This window comes from Mesoplodon densirostris, chromosome 1 (genome assembly GCF_025265405.1).
Source record: "Mesoplodon densirostris isolate mMesDen1 chromosome 1, mMesDen1 primary haplotype, whole genome shotgun sequence".
In the NCBI taxonomy this organism is placed as follows: Eukaryota; Metazoa; Chordata; class Mammalia; order Artiodactyla; family Ziphiidae; genus Mesoplodon; species Mesoplodon densirostris.
Genome location: NC_082661.1, coordinates 25850668 through 25866643, shown reverse-complemented (window position 1 = coordinate 25866643; position 15976 = coordinate 25850668). Strand labels below are relative to the sequence as shown.

The 15976-nt window shown below is 38.9% G+C and overlaps 1 protein-coding gene across 1 annotated transcript in view; it reads left to right on the top strand.

Annotated features, from left to right (window-relative positions):
- Positions 1-15976, top strand: part of CFAP58 (cilia and flagella associated protein 58) — a 111991-nt gene that overhangs the window by 23123 nt on the left and 72892 nt on the right. Inside the window, exons 9-11 of the mRNA XM_060095619.1 lie at positions 960-1151; positions 12287-12448; positions 13097-13243. Of these exons, the coding sequence (XP_059951602.1) occupies positions 960-1151; positions 12287-12448; positions 13097-13243 (501 nt within the window). The remainder of the gene's footprint in view (positions 1-959; positions 1152-12286; positions 12449-13096; positions 13244-15976) is intronic.

Here is a 15976-nt window from a genome sequence, read left to right as displayed (position 1 = left end):
GCTCAAACCCGTGTCCCCTGCATTGGCAGGTGGATTCTTAACCACTGTGCCACCAGGGAAGCCCTTCATTCCTTTTTATGGTTGAATAATATTCCACTGTGTGGATATAGCACGTTGTTTATTTAGTCATCAGTTGATGGACATTTGGGTTATTTTCCCCTTTTGGCTTTTGTGAATAGTGCTACTATGAACATTCACGTACAAGTTTTTTTTTTTTTTTTTTTTTTTTTTGCGGTACACGGGCCTCTCACTGTTGTGGCCTCTCCCATTGCGGAGCACAGGCTCCGGACGCGCAGGCTCAGCGGCCACGGCTCACGGGCCCAGCTGCTCTGTGGTGTGTGGGATCTTCCTGGACCTGGGCACGAACCCGTGTCCCCTGTGTCGGCAGGTGGACTCTCAACCACTGCGCCACCAGGGAAGCCCACGTACAAGTTTTTGTTTGAACACCTCTTTTCTATTCTTCTGAGTGATATTGTTGGAGTGTATGTTAATTCTGGGTCTCTATTTTTAATAAGTTGGTTTTATTTTATTTTGTAGTCAAAGCCTGTGTTACATGATTAGGTTCAGCTGTTCTAACTTCACAAGAAAAAGGCAAGAGCTGGAACAGAGGTTGGCTTTGGGGTCAGCTAGCTCTGGATTCAAATCCTAACTCCACTGTTGTATGAACTTGTAGGCAAGTAGCTTAACTTCTCATTCTCAGTTTCCTACCCCTAATATGGGAGCGATATAGTGCCCACTTTCTGGGGATGTTGTCTCTTAGTGCATTTATATGTATGTCTATAGTGCTCTGTGCAAAATTAACATAACAAGCTCTAAATAAGCTGTAAAAAATATGATTATTTTTATTCATCTCCCAAACAATGCATCTAATTATTTTAGTATTAAGACAGGGAGTAAAGTTAACCAAAAATCTCCAAACATTTTGAGTAATGGGGCTGCTGTGTTGTCCTTATTTTTAGAATATGCTTAAGGCGGTCAGTGCAACCCAGAAACAGATAGACCTGGTAAAGCTCCATGAACAAGCCAAGAAAAATCTGGAGGAAGAAATCCAGAACTATAAAGAAGAGGCTCAGAAGCAGAGAAAGATTATCTTTCAACTGGAAAAGGAGCGAGATCGGTACATCAATGAAACCAGTGACCTTACCCAAAAGGTAAGCCACTCCTCCATGGTGTGGTTCGAGCACCGGCACACTCTTTCTGATTGTCACATTTCTGATTGCTACACACTGTTGCAAAGATGGATTATTCAGATTTCAGTTTGTGGTTCACATGCAGATTTAAGATCGTGGGAAATAAGCTTTGCTAGGAAATCAGCTACTTCCCATTTAGAGTAAATAAATGCTGAGCAGATATTTGCAGAATGTAAGTTTGGAGGAGCACAAATGCATATGATCAGTCCAGCCCTGGCAGGACATATCTTCCTTGTAAAAGGCCCCCAGGGATCCTCGTACCCCTGATTGGGAGCCATTGTAAAACAGCATATTTCTCTTGCGACTTTATCATTTAAGAACCTCCACTGATTGATTTACTGACTCTGAGAGGACTAGCTGTCAGTTCAGGCACTCATATTCTCTATCTTGGCTAGCCTTGTTAGCCTCTGTATCAGTCAGATTAAGTTGTAACAAATAACCCTCAAGTCTCAGTGGTTTATAGCAACAGAAATCTATGTTTTACTCACATTATTGGTCTTTGAGAGTCAGCTGTAGGCCTGCTTTGTATCCTGTTTATTTCAGACTGACTCTGTTGGGATGTGCTGGCCTCTTACAGAGGGAAAACAGTGTAATAGTGGACCTTTGATATGCTCTCAGAACTTCTGCTGGCAAGGGAAGGGTACAGGGTCTGTCCACTCATATTTCATTGATCAAAGCAAGTTACATGATTAAGCCTGATATCCCCAGGTAGGAGTGTGATTCTACTAAGGGAGGGGCCCTACCTGGTGAGACAGCCAGTATATCTGAACGTATAATCTGTTGCAGCCTCCTACTTCTCCTTCCCAAGAGTCAGTCTTTCTCCACTCCTATCTGCCATCAAGTTGTTAAAAATTCCAACTTGATCTTATTATTACTCCCAGCCTTACAAACCTCTGTCATCTCTCAGCAACCTGGGGCAGTGCTTCCTAACATTCTTTGCATCACAGTATCATAGAAATTCTATATCTACAGTATGTGGGAATGAGAGAGATGAGAATGTGCAGGGCTGGAGGGGACTAACCCAGGAATGCTAGCTGCCCAGGTCCCACCTGGCCATCCTGTGGGTGGTACATACCTGTATTTTGGTACATACCTGTAAGCCATGCAATACACAGCCATTGGTATATTCTGACTTATGCAACAGAATCTAAGCTCTTCGTTCTCCCTGGAAAGGCCTTTCTTCCCTTCTCTGCATAGGAAACTCTTATTCAATAACCAGCTCAAATGCTCATCTCTGGGGTCAAGCCTCTTTTGACTCCCTAGGCAGAACTAGTCACTTCCTACTTTATTGGTTTGTTGATGTCTCTGGAATGGCACTTATCATCTTCTAGTGTAATTATTTGTACCTTTGTCTTCCCTACTTTATAGTGAGTTCTTGGGAGCAAGGACTTTATCTCATTCTTTTTTTCATTTCCAGCATGCTGGTAAACAGTAGGCGCTGGAAAAGTGTTTGTTGAACAAATAGATAGATGATGAGTGATAAAAAGAATACTGCCACTGATTTTAACATAAGATTGTATATTTCTCTCTGTTTCATTGTAAAGGAGAGATACTGGTACCAAGTTTTGCTGGTAACTGTTTTTCACAGTTACTGATGTTTAACTGCACAAGGTTACATAATGTCTTACCTAAATAACTTAAGCATGAGTTCTTAAAATGTTCTTTATTGACTATAATTTTTCTCTCTTACTTGACCCCTGACAGCATATATCAGTTGCTACAGCAACTTGTGTCACCTCTGGACTTCTTATTAAAAACATATATGTCTTTTTAACACCTTCCCATATTTCTTTCTTTCTTTACCATCACACACACACACACACACACACACACACACACACACACACACACACACCTCATTCCCAGAAACAGAAAGTTCCCTTTCGTGCATTCTGTTTATAGGGAGTTGAGGAATAATACCAGGGGTGGGGAAGATGTCGTGAAACTGATATTTTGATCTACTTCTAAAGTGAGTTGTTCCAAGTTTATCCTTTTGACCCAGCAATTTCTTTTGTAAAAACTGAATATATGAAAAAAATCATAATGCAAAGATTTTTATAAAAGAATATTCTTCAAAATAAATTGTGCAAATTTGCTATGTACCATTAAAATCATGTTTTTGAAAAATATTTTTTAAATTGGGAACATGGTCACAGTATGAATCTGATAAAAACAAAATGCAAAGTTATTAATATGGTTTGACCTAACTTTTATCTGTGTGCAGAGGAAAAGGCTTGGGGGCATATATCATGGGGTGGTGGTGAGGATTAAATGAGGTAATATCTATAAAGCATTTAGAATGATCTCTGGCAGATAGTAAATGCTATTAAACATCTCATAAATAAGGAAGTAAATAAATAAATAAATTTGTTGATGAACAGCCCAGAATTTTTGTTCAAAGTGTCATTTGAATATAGCTATTTTCAACTTCTTGTTAAATGTCAATAAGGTGCAGACATAGATGAAAAGTTTTAACAGTCTCAAACACTAAGGCCAAAATAAAGCCTGATGCTAAAATAGAAGAAAAGAGACTGGATGAGAACTTTAAAGCCAATGGAGGTTAATTGAGGAAAATCTACCTGGACCTCAACTCACAGTCCCTTGAATTTGCTTGCAGTTGGGAAGGGGAGGGGTGGTGGTGAGCAGGAAATGGGGGGAGATAGGAGAGGATGAGAGAGGAGAGCAGACAACACCAACAGCGAGGCAGTAAGCTGGGCTCTTCTGGAAGAGATGACCAGTTCTCAGAGCAGGAATGACCAAGGAATTGCTAAGAATGAGATGTCTGAAGGTTGGTTTTAAGTTCTTTACTGTGCTCTGTATCTGAAACCTTTGGTGACAGTCTGCTGCATCAACCCAGTAGCTGGATTGTGCTTTGTGAGGTCAGGGATGGGGTGGTGAGGGATGTGAGGTAACACATCCCAGAAAAGGGACAGTATGTGCCAGAGAAAAGTGCCAATTGAGAATCCGGAATTCTATGGAAACAGGAAATCAAAGCCACAATGAATAGGAGAAATATAATTCCTCTAAGGATTTTTGGAGATACTAGGTGGTATGTTGGTCTTCCTAGCACACAGAACGAAGATTCTAGATGTTCTGTTGTGGTTAAGAACAGAGTGACCCTGACAGGACAGAGGACTATCATCTGGGTTATAAGTCCAAGATGACATTACCTCTATGATAAAGCAGAGATGAAACAGAAAGGCAGTGATGGATAAAATAAGGAACAGTTGTAAAGAGACTAAAATACACACAAACCCCAAACCAAACAGAAGCAAGCAATGGCAGATTTAAAAGCCACATTGAAGTTAGTAAAGAACAGAATTAATGTGGAAGATAGTCAGTGAAGTGGAGTGCAAACTTGAGTCGTTCTCTTAGAATGCAGGTGGAAAGAAAAGATAAAAATGATTGAAGAGAAGATAAGAGATAAGAAGGACAGGGAATATAAACCAATCTACAGATTATTGGTCTCTGATGGAGGAACTGAGCCCCAAGTCAAAGATGTAATAGAACATATTTTCTGGAAATGAAGAAAGAACTGTACACGCGGATTGAGCATGTGTCAGGCAAAATCAGTGACAGGAGAATCTTATAGAGACTTGCTCTGGGAGAAAGTTGTGTGTGTATTGTTTCACCCACAGTGATGCAGAAAAGTACTGAGAATTAGGCAAGAAGAAAAAGCAGAAGCTTACTTGCCTTTTTTTTTTTTTTAAAAGGAAAAAGAGTGGAAGGTAACACACCACCATGTGAATACTACTTATCTCTGAGTGGTAGGGATGCAGATTGTTTTAATTTCCCTCTTCTGGGCTTTTTGTATTTTTCAAATTTTCTGAAGTGAATATGTATTACTTTAGTATCTTGACCAAAAGAAAAAAAAAGGAAAACTATTAAAAAAACTTTGCCTTTCAGTCAGGGACCAATAAAATCCTATGTTTCCTAAGGAGCTTTATTAAAAATGTTTTCTAACACATCTTTACTTGGCTCCTCTCTTTGGCAGTTGAAGAAATCTGATGTTATTACCGTCTTTGCATTTCTGTGTCTGCCTCATGCTACTTACAAGTTCCTTAAGGGCAAGTCTCCTTCAATTTTGAGCTCTTTGTGTTACTTGTTCACTAAGTAGGTACTCAAATATATTTTGAAAGAGTGTATGGAAAGCATAATTAGACATCTGAATCAACTAGTCAAAGATTTAACTTTAGGTATCTATATTAAATTCTTCTTCAGTAATCTGTTTATCACTATGGGTCTGCCTTCCTTTAAATTCATTTGAAATAGGTTGCCATAATGGACAATCCTATCTAAATTATCCTTGGTAGTTTTAGCTGTGAGTGACTTCTGGCCTGATGTCCTCTTCCTTCTGGGCTGCAAAAACAGTGTCAACATTCGCTTTCTAGCTCTTTTCATTTAGAGAAAAAAAAGTGACATCTAAGATGCTGAAAGCCCTACATTACATTTTATTAATTTAACTGGGCATTTGCAAATGAGAAAGAAGATCCTTTTTTTGTGCCAGAATTGGATGGCTCAGAATCCCAAACCCTTTCTTTATGTGTTTGTCTCAGTCAACATGGGCCACAATATCGTTGCATAATAAATAAACACCAAATCTCACTGGCATGCAAAAACAAGCACTTATTTCTCGGTTACACATCTGCAGTTGACTAGCGTCAGCTGATGTCAGCTGAGCTTGCCTGGGCTTGGCCTGGGCTGTGGGTTGGGTCCAGATTTGCTCTACATGTTTCTCATCCTCCAGAATACATGGTATTCTCATGGAGGAAGGAAGGAACGCAAAGGAAGACCCAACCATGCAAGCACATTTCACAATTCTCTACTTGCCAAATGTTCTCTGACACCCCACTGGCTATGGCAAGTTACGTGTCCAGGCCCAGCCTCAACAGCAAGGGCAAGAGGTGCTGGGAGCGAATATTCACAGAACCGTAAAACAATCTACTACAATGTTGCAGCGCTTTTTATCTTCATGGTTTTTCCTCTGCTGCACTGTAAATTTTATTATTCAGGTAAATCAAGAGGCACCAGGAACGGCATCAGAAGTTGTGGTCCACCATATTTACTTCTTTTCTAGACTTTTATAAATTCTAGGTAAAATCATTTCCAGTTAATTATTATATCCGGGGAACATTTTGCACATTATGCATTTGGCTCATTTTAGGACCCCTCCTTTTTCTTCTGGCTATCACCTCCCAGACAGCTTATATGCCAAAAAGCGTTTTTCACAATGAATCCCTACCTACAAGTTTCTTAGCTGTCTATTTATTTGCCTATAACAGTGTCAAGCAGAGCTCTTCTAGACAGAGGTTCCAAGAAATGAATAATAATGTGTTTGCAAGGACTTGGAAGTAAGTGAGGATAGCAAAAGTTGATCAAAGAGATATTGTTCACTGAATACGTACTTCATCATAAAATGAAACTTCTGTTTCTTCAATATTAATTTGAAGTTTTTTATACAGAGCATCTTTAATAGGGTAGAACCCTGGAAAGAGCCTTCAAGGGGACATACACAAATTTTAACCTTTTCGTGTTATAATAAAAGAAGTATACTGTAGATCATTATTTCCCTGCAGGAGAACAGAATTTGATCCATAGAAAAAATCATATTGATTTGTTAGGTGCTAATATTATACAATATCACATAATGTTAACCTATCATGATAATCTATTAACATTTATTAAATGATTAAATTATGATATGCCTGATACTTCTATGATGGCATAAATATATTTTTTCTCACTTATATCATCATAATAGCCCTCCGAGGCAGATATTATATCCCTCACTTTGTACCATAACACGTTATTAAAAGCAGATAGAAAAATAGATATGCCTCTCTAAATTTGAGATAGAGGATAAAATAAGAAAGCAAGAAAAACAGAGAAGACTTAAAATTTCACATGCCTGGGCATATAGTTTTTTTTCTTTGTTTTTTCTTGAGAGTGAGTTTTCCAGTTTCATTATGGAGGTAAAGGCGTTGTCAGCATTGAAACCATTGACATCAAGTCAGAAAAACTTATTTGAGAAGTTTATTGTACTGATATTTCATCAAATGCAAGTTAGAGGATTCCAAATTCAATGACCCACTTTCTCATCCTGCCTTAGTCCATATGATGTTTTGACTATGGCTGCAGATTTCCAGTAAGCGTTATTGATTTTTATCTCACTCGTTTCTATTGGCAGGTTGTTTTAACAGAAAAAGAAAAGGTAGTAGGTTATAAACTGAGATTGTACCCTGATAGTGCACTGTAAGCACTTTCGGGGTGCCTCTGAAGCAGGCCTCCACGTGCTAGGATCTCCAACCCTCCGGCTATAATAAAACTTTCTATATTTGGTTGTGAATTAGCTCATGAGTTGGTTTGAGATATCTAAAGTGTAATCAATTAATTAAGCTCCAGCCCCATAGCTGGCATTCTACGTTCTCTGATATATCCTTTTAAACTGGGGACATCATGCTGATTAAGGGTTTTGCCTCTATTTAACACTCCACATATTTTATGAATTTTTAGGATTTGAACCTCTATGTGACATTGGTTTGAATGATTTCCTTCAAAACAAATTGAGCCCCAACACTTAGAACTGAATTGCTTTGTGAATTGTCTTTTCCCTTTGTTTCAGTACTTTTACAATTTTCGTTGTCATTTAAATGAAATACCCTTGATCATCTTGGTATCATGATGGGTTCCTATTGCTCCCAGCTTCAAGGATCCGGAAGCAAGTTTGATTCTGTGCATTGTTGTTTGCAGAAAGATGGACCCTGCTAGCTGGGTGCCCAAAAAAAGAAATGTCCTTGTCTGCATCCTTTCTCTGGAGCATGATTCTGTCTGTGTGAAGGATTATTCTTGCTGTAATATCTCTCAAAGTGATTGAACAAGCAATTTTTTTCTTTTCTCTGATGTGCTGCTTGATATTCTGAATGCTGATGATGCTCTTCAAAGTATTTTCAATCTGTTCATTTCACTGACCCCAACGAGGGTGGTCATGTCCATAGAAAGGCTAAATTTTGGGCTGAGATAGTCCCTTTCTTTTAAGAAATCAAACAAGTAACAGATCCAGGAATGGATTCCTTATTTAGGTTTCACATTTGTTCCTAACTTATACGTTTTAGTTGCTAGTGGTGGTACCTTAAATAGCCAGCTGCTACTCATTTTTAAGGATTCTAAAGGTACAGATCAAAAAAAAATGATGGAAGAAGGAGTGGGATTTCTTTTCATTTCAGATCTGTCCATGTGCCTCTTCTCCAGACCTCCTCTTCTCAGATTTTCTAATTTTGTTCCTTCCAGCCACCCAACCAATGATGCAAGCCATTCATCACAGAGTCTGTATACATTCTTACCTTGGGCCATTTTCTTTCCACACAAAGTGAGTGATAGCAATTCATAATAATAAAACAGCAAAATCATATAAAAATACTTTGTACAACTCTGGTTGCATAAATTTAAAAGATTGGTTGAAATAGATAATTTTCTCAAAAATATGTACACACGTCGAGGCTTGACTCAAGGAGAAGTAGAAACCATAGAAAGATTAATAACCATGGAAGCCACCAAAAAGGCTGAGAGAGAATTAGCTCCAGCATTGTCACTGGGGACCTAATTATTTTAGAATTGAGTTCCTTCAAACTTTTAAGAATCAGATAATTCTCAGGCTATATAAATTTTTGTGTGTGTGTGAATTTTGAAAAATGTACTGTATATTCTTTGGGGTAATATTAATTGGCATTACTATACTGACATAACTCCTGCCTTCTGCTGTGATAATGAACAAAGACTCCAGGCCGAGGAGAGAGCTTGGGGTGAGTCCTTGGCTGGGGTGATTGAGAAACAAGAAGGAAGAGGTGGTTCTCACAAATTATGTAAATACCAAATATTAACTTCTTAGATAAGATGTGAATGACCATCCTGTTAACCTCCCAGTGTTTAATTCTGTCATAACATCCTATGCATATCTCAGATTATTGGTTGTATCCATTCCTTGATTATCCATTTTATGGTGGAGTCACTCACTAGAGGTGAACTTGAGGGTAGGGAATGCATCTTATTCTTCTTTACATCACTAGTGCTTTTACAGTGCCTGTCATAGATGGGTCCTCAATGCATGTTCAGTGAGTGAATGAATAGGTGAGTGGATGAATGAGTGAATAGAAGGGTACTCTGCTCACTTTATGAAACTAGCAGAAATCTTGATATTGAAATAGAAACAGAAAGAAAGCTAATAGACTTAGGTCACTTAAGAATAGGTATGCAGCATCCTAAATTCTAGCAAACCAAATTCAACAGTACATTAAAAGAATCATCCAGTATGACCAAAGAGGGTTTATCCTGCAACTGCAAGGATAGTTTTCTATTAAGAAAACTATTGCTGGCGGTATGGAAATGTAAAGTGTTATAGCCATTTTGGAAAGCAATCTAGCAATATCTATTAAAGTTAAAAATATATATGTATTTTGAGCCAGATATTCCACTCCTGGGAATCCATCTCAATAGAAGTAAAAGAACAAGTGCAGGGGCTTCCCTGGTGGCGCAGTGGTTGAGAGTCCGCCTGCCGATGCAGGGCACACGGGTTCGTGCCCCGGTCCAGGAGGATCCCACATGCCTCGGAGCGGCTGGGCCCGTGAGCTATGGCCACTGGGCCTGCACGTCCGGAGCCTGTGCTCCGCAACGGGAAAGGCCACAACAGTGAGAGGCCCGCGTACCGTAAAAAAAAAAAAAAAAAAAGAACAAGTGCATAGGGACACATGTATAAAATGTTTATTGCAGCATGGCTCAGAGTAGCAAAAAAGTGGAAACCAAGTGAATGCCCATCAGAGGGGAGGAGCTGAGTCTATGATGGTTCATCCACACTGTAGGGCATTATGTCCCCTTTAAAGAGAATGAATTAGAGCTAATCCACCTGATTTCCACAAAGAATTATTAAGTGATAAAAACCAAGGTGCATAAAGGTATATAAGAGGATCCCATTTTGCTAAAAAATAAAGACTAAACTCAAAAAGCAAAAGGAAAACAAACAAATCCCTGTATCTGTGTACTCACTAGGTGAACAGCTGTGAACTATATTACTTCTTTTGAGTTCAGTTTCCTTGTTTGTGAAAGTGGGGCGATGATAATGCTCATCTCATAGGATTTTTGTGAAGATTAAATGAGTTAATACATGTAAAATTCTTGGTATATAGAAAGTACCTGAGAAATATTAGCTATTGTTATGATGATGTTATAATGATGACATTAGTAGACCTAAATAGAATATGCAGAATTCAAAGAAAATTTGGAAGAACACATAGTAGATTATTAACCTGGTTACTTTATGTATCAATGAGGGATTGATGTGGGTTGAAGGGAGAAGGAAGGTCCAAGTAAATAAGGAAAAGAAAATAAAGGTATATTTTCCATTTATGCATTTATTTAGAACTGTGGCACATGGGACTATGTATAAAGAAATAAAATTAAAATACTTGTAAAAGGAAATATTTATTACTAAGTATATCAAATCAGTAGACCCAATAATGTAGTACAAAATAATATATGCTAAAAAGACATTTACTAAAATTTAATCCCATCCCTCCTTAAATATAAGCCTAAGAAAACTTTGAAAGGTGTTTATTTAAGGATATAAAGGAAAATATATTAAACACCAGTCATCATTAACTCTGATGGGAAAACATTAGAAGAGGGTTTCTTGAAGTATATTTTCTGGAATACTAACTCCACAAGTGGAGTAAAAGAATTCCCTAGTGCAGTGGTTTGGGAACATAATGCTCACAGATAGTCCACACCTGATTCACAGTATCGGCATGGCAAAAGGCCTAAGTGCTTTTTGACCTTTAGGTTCTAGGTAAAGTGCCTCTTTAGAGGAAACCCTTCTTTCCTTCTCTGTCATATTGCTCTCTTTATTTCTTTCAACTGTAATCATTAATTAAGAGAACTCCACTGAAATGCAGTGAAATATTCTTAAGAATTTTCTCCTGTGTGTTCTAACTGTTGTTAGATCATAAGCTCCATTGATTTAATGTCTTCCTTGCTAAATTTTTTTTTCTTAAGGAATTTTTGAAGAAGTTTGTCCTTAGAAAATCAATTTCTGTGGCCATTGCAGCTGAGAGTCATGATTACCTGTATGGATTGCTTGTTGAGAGGTATAGGCTCATGGTAGAATTTCAGGCCTCAGTTTTTCATACTTGCAAAAAGGAGGCAGTTATTCTTTTTTTAAAAAATTTTTGGCTGTGTTGGGTCTTCATTGCTGCACGTGGGCTTTCTCTAGTTGTGATAGGCAGGGGCTACTCTTTGTTGCGGTGCATGGGCTTCTCACTGCGGTGGCTTCTCTTGTTGCAGAGCACAGGCTCTAGGCACGTGGGCTTCAGTAGTTGTGGCACCCTTGCTCAGTAGTTGTGGTGCATGGGCTTAGTTGCTCTGTGGTATGTGGGATCTTCCTGGACCAGGGATTGAACCCGTGTTCCCTGCATTGGCAGGTGGATTCTGAACCACTGCGCCACCAGGGACGTCCTGAGGCAGTAATTCTTGCATCTCATCTTGCCTAGAAGTGTTTTATGCACAGTAGAACACATATTTTTATGAAGTCCTTTGGGTTTCCCTGATGGAGTGAGTTTGACATTGGCAAGACAGTGTTATGATTGCTATCAATGTTCAAAGGCCACTTTTCTTTCTCATGGTCAACCTTATAAAGCCATGAGTATGGCCAAACAGCTAAGCTATCTCTTATCCTTCCTAGTGCTTTGTGTTAAGATCTGTTTAAGCCTGTGCTTCTTTTTTTTCTTTCCTTTTTTGGTGGGTGGGGTGGTCAAGAGAGGTTTTCAGAATTGAAAGAATTTCTTTACTTTCTTTTCCCTCTTGTGATCACAGAATAGCTGTGCTAAGCCTTCATGCTTGAGCAGAACTCTGGCATAGATAAAGTATATGTTTGCCCCTCATCAGCTGGGCTGAATGTCTGTGTTGTACTGCAGTGATTATAGCCACAGTCACATTTTCTGATTGCTGGCATTTCTACGAGCTACCCTTCGATAAAAAAATCTCTGTTTGTCCTGAACCGATAACCACAGATGGGCTATTCAACCATCTTTAATTACTTCTTTCTCCTCCAGGTCCTCATGAACATGGAAGACATAAAAGTCCGTGAAATGCAGATTTTTGACTACAGGAAAAAAATCGCTGAATCAGAGACTAAATTAAAACAACAACAGAACCTGTATGAAGCTGTGAGTTCAGACAGGAATCTGTATAGCAAAAATCTGGTTGAAGCTCAGGTAAAGAATATATTTATGTCTTTACATTTTGATTCCTCCCCATCCTGGGTTTAAAGCAGTTTCTGTTATCCTAATGGCAGGATTTAAAATAGATCCAGAAAGAAATATCGTGGAATTCACCTGAAAGAGAAGATCAGTTTATGCAGAACTGTCAGATTGTTTGAAATGGAAATAACAAAACTTGATTGGATGTGAAGATCATGGTCCTGGTTTTAATTATTATGTAGAATTGCCATTCTCCTCTTTCTAATTTTTAAAACTGCTAATAGCTACCATGACTCAGAGGGGAGCAGTATACACTTGTCATTTAATTGCAGAGCTTTGCTTTGTAATCTTTTAGTTAAAAATGCTTGTTGTGATTCCAATTCCTCTCTTGTACAGTGAAGAATAAAGTGTGTGTGTGTGTATGTGTGTGTGTGTGTGTATGACATATTCATTATGTATACTTTATCTCATGAGAATATTTGGAGAGTTAATGCTATAAAGTACTTTGAGGTTGATGGGCACAAGATACAAAGGAATAGCCCAGTTGAGACCATTGTTTTGAGTGAGTCTCCCTTAAAAGCTCTTGAATGTGTTTTGAACTTCCATAGGCATGGTGATGTCTATTTAATTCACTTTCAAACATTTCTCCTTTTATTCTGTTAGGATGAAATAACGGAAATGAATAGAAAATTAAAGATTATGACTCATCAGGTAGATCAATTGAAAGAAGGAATCTCAGCCAAGGAGTCAGCACTTGTGAAGCTACATCTGGAACAGCAGCACATAGAAAAGGAGAAGGAAACGTTGAAGGTACAGACCTTATAATAAAAGCAGTGAACCAATAGTCAATCTATTAGACCTATTGGGGCCAGGCTCCGTGCTCATGGAGGGGAGTAAGGGGGCAGGAAGAGCAACCAAAGCACCTGGAGGATGACCTCCACCACCTCCAGGTCAGTCTTCCCTACGAGGAGTGCTCTCAGGTAGAATGAGGAGGGGCCGGTGGAGATGCAGAGCACCTAGTTTACCTGTGATGGTTGTCATGGCATCAGTGCAAGAGAACTTAGCAGATCCCAGGAAGTCCTGGAACTTTCAGGCTGACCACAGTCTCTTTGCATGTACAACCCGAGTCCAACACTTTGCCTGTACTCAACCCTCCCAATCTCCTCCCTGGGGCTTCTCTAAGGCAATGCTGGCAGGACCCTTTGTCCCTCTGTCCTAATCCTTGTTGACTTCATGTGCATGTGCCTTTGCTGCCTTCAACATCATTAACTACCAGGTGTCAAGCTTTGTCCTCACTTGATTTGCCCTCAACTAGGTTCATTGTTCACCTTACTTCTGTGAATCTAAGAACTTTGCAGCCACTCCTCTAGGGAATCACCTTTGTCTTCACACATATTACTAAGATATATCCTTTTAAATCTACTAATTTAGAACACTCTATGTCTACTAATATAATATAAAGACTCTTCCCCAAAATACATGCCAAATAATTATACCATATCAAATCCTTGAACTAAATGTTTTTTTTTTTTTTTTTTTTTTTGCGGTATGTGGGCCTCTCACTGTTGTGGCCTCTCCCATTGCGGAGCACAGGCTCCGGACGCGCAGGCTCAACGGCCATGGCTCACGGGCCCAGCTGCTCCACAGCATGTGGGATCTTCCCGGACTGGGGCACGAACCCATGTCCCCTGCATTGGCAGGCAGACTCTCAACCACTGTGCCACCAGGGAAGCCCTGAACTAAATGTTTTACTGTACACATTCACTAAACCTTATGTATTTTCCTTTTCCTATCCAATCCAGTAGATTTCCCTTCTAATCCATTTGACCAAAGAATTAAAAAAGGAACTTCTAAGAGAATGATGCCACTTTTATTTTTTGCGTATGTTTATGAGCCACTTGCAGGAACTTTCTACAAACAATGAGACTGGTTACCTTGGTTTCTGCATATAATTAACTTCAGAGATAGTTCCTATCTTGAAAACGTGTATCTCGTGCTGGACAGGTTTAATGCCAAATTTCCTTGATTCCATGATGCCATAGATTGACCTATGCACTCAGTTTAATAATAGCTTTTGTCAACTTAATGATAGGTCTTCATGGAAACAGAACTACTACATTAAATTAAGATACATGAGATTTGAGAAAGATTAAAATGTAACAGAAGTGCCTTTACAACAGAGATATGATAATTGATTTATTTACCTAAAACTGTCATCTCCCCACTCTAGCTCATGACAGAAAAAAACAGAAAATTCTGTACTAAAGTTTATTTACATATAAAAAAACATAAATATATTTTCTAAAATTTGAAAATATCCTGTGTCTTTGTCCTTATTCTCCTTGTTTGAAAACAGTTTTATAGAAGGTAGTATGTTGCTATACCACCCTGGAGTCTGTAGTGGGATGGGGTTTATTTATTATGGGCTGAATCAGAAGAATCTTATTGTAAACGTTGCTTCACCCACGGGCCTCATGGACCCACGTTAGCAAGGCTTCAGTGTAACTTGACTTGGTACATCATCTCTTCCTTTCAGAGGATGACATTGATCCTCATCTCTTACTTTCCCAAGTAATGCTCTTTTCAGAAGATTAACTATTGCTGCATAATGGAGTCCAAGGTAGACAAAATCCTGCTTTAGAATAAGTAATGTCCTATGCAAAAAAGCAATTACTCCTGATTCCTTAGTTTGACTTTGGTTAATATTGGTTTCAATTATACCCTGCATCATTAGACATCTACACACATAGCTCCAAAGAAGCATCATAATAAAATAAAGGATAATAGGGTCCTGTTTTTTGGTCCTGGGCCGGCAGAGTTGGCAGCTGGTGAATAAGAGAGATGATTAAAGGGCTTCTGCTCTAGAGAGTCTGCTCTAAATGAGGAATCCTAGGTCTGGATAGCTTTGGGTCATCTATTATAGGAAGATGGTTGCTTTGGATTTACTGTGAAACTAGGATGCCTTTTCCTCAGGTTTTCCCATTAAGGCAAGAATTAGAAACAGAAAAAGGCTGCCTCCTTGTTTTATTATTTGAGGTTATCCAAGGGGAACTTGCAATGGTGCTTTGACTGGATAATTTTGGCCTATCATTAAGACCATTTGATATTCTTTAGAAAAATGTGACAGCTTGAATGTTGAATTTCATTTAGCCTCTTGACTTTTTTAGCCTCAAAGATGAATCACGTTTACAGAGGTCCCTGGATTTCATGCATCTGAGGTTCGCGAACCAAAACCCTGGAGGGGAGGGCAGATTTTCTAGTAACTTTGCTCCATGAGAGGCATGTAGTTTATTATTATGAGTTCTACAAAGCTATGTGGTTACATAATCCCTCCCGGAAGGGCAAGCCCTAGCCTGTTTGGTAGACCGTGAGATACCTTTTGACAGGACAACCCAATTTACTACTTCTCCAACTCGACAGACAAACAATCATCCATAATAGGTCATCCCCATTCTCATTCATCCCCCTCAAAAGAAAAGTCTTGCTTCTTCCATGTTTCTTTTTCTTTTTCAGTTGCTCCCAGGCTCTACTGACTCCTCAGGA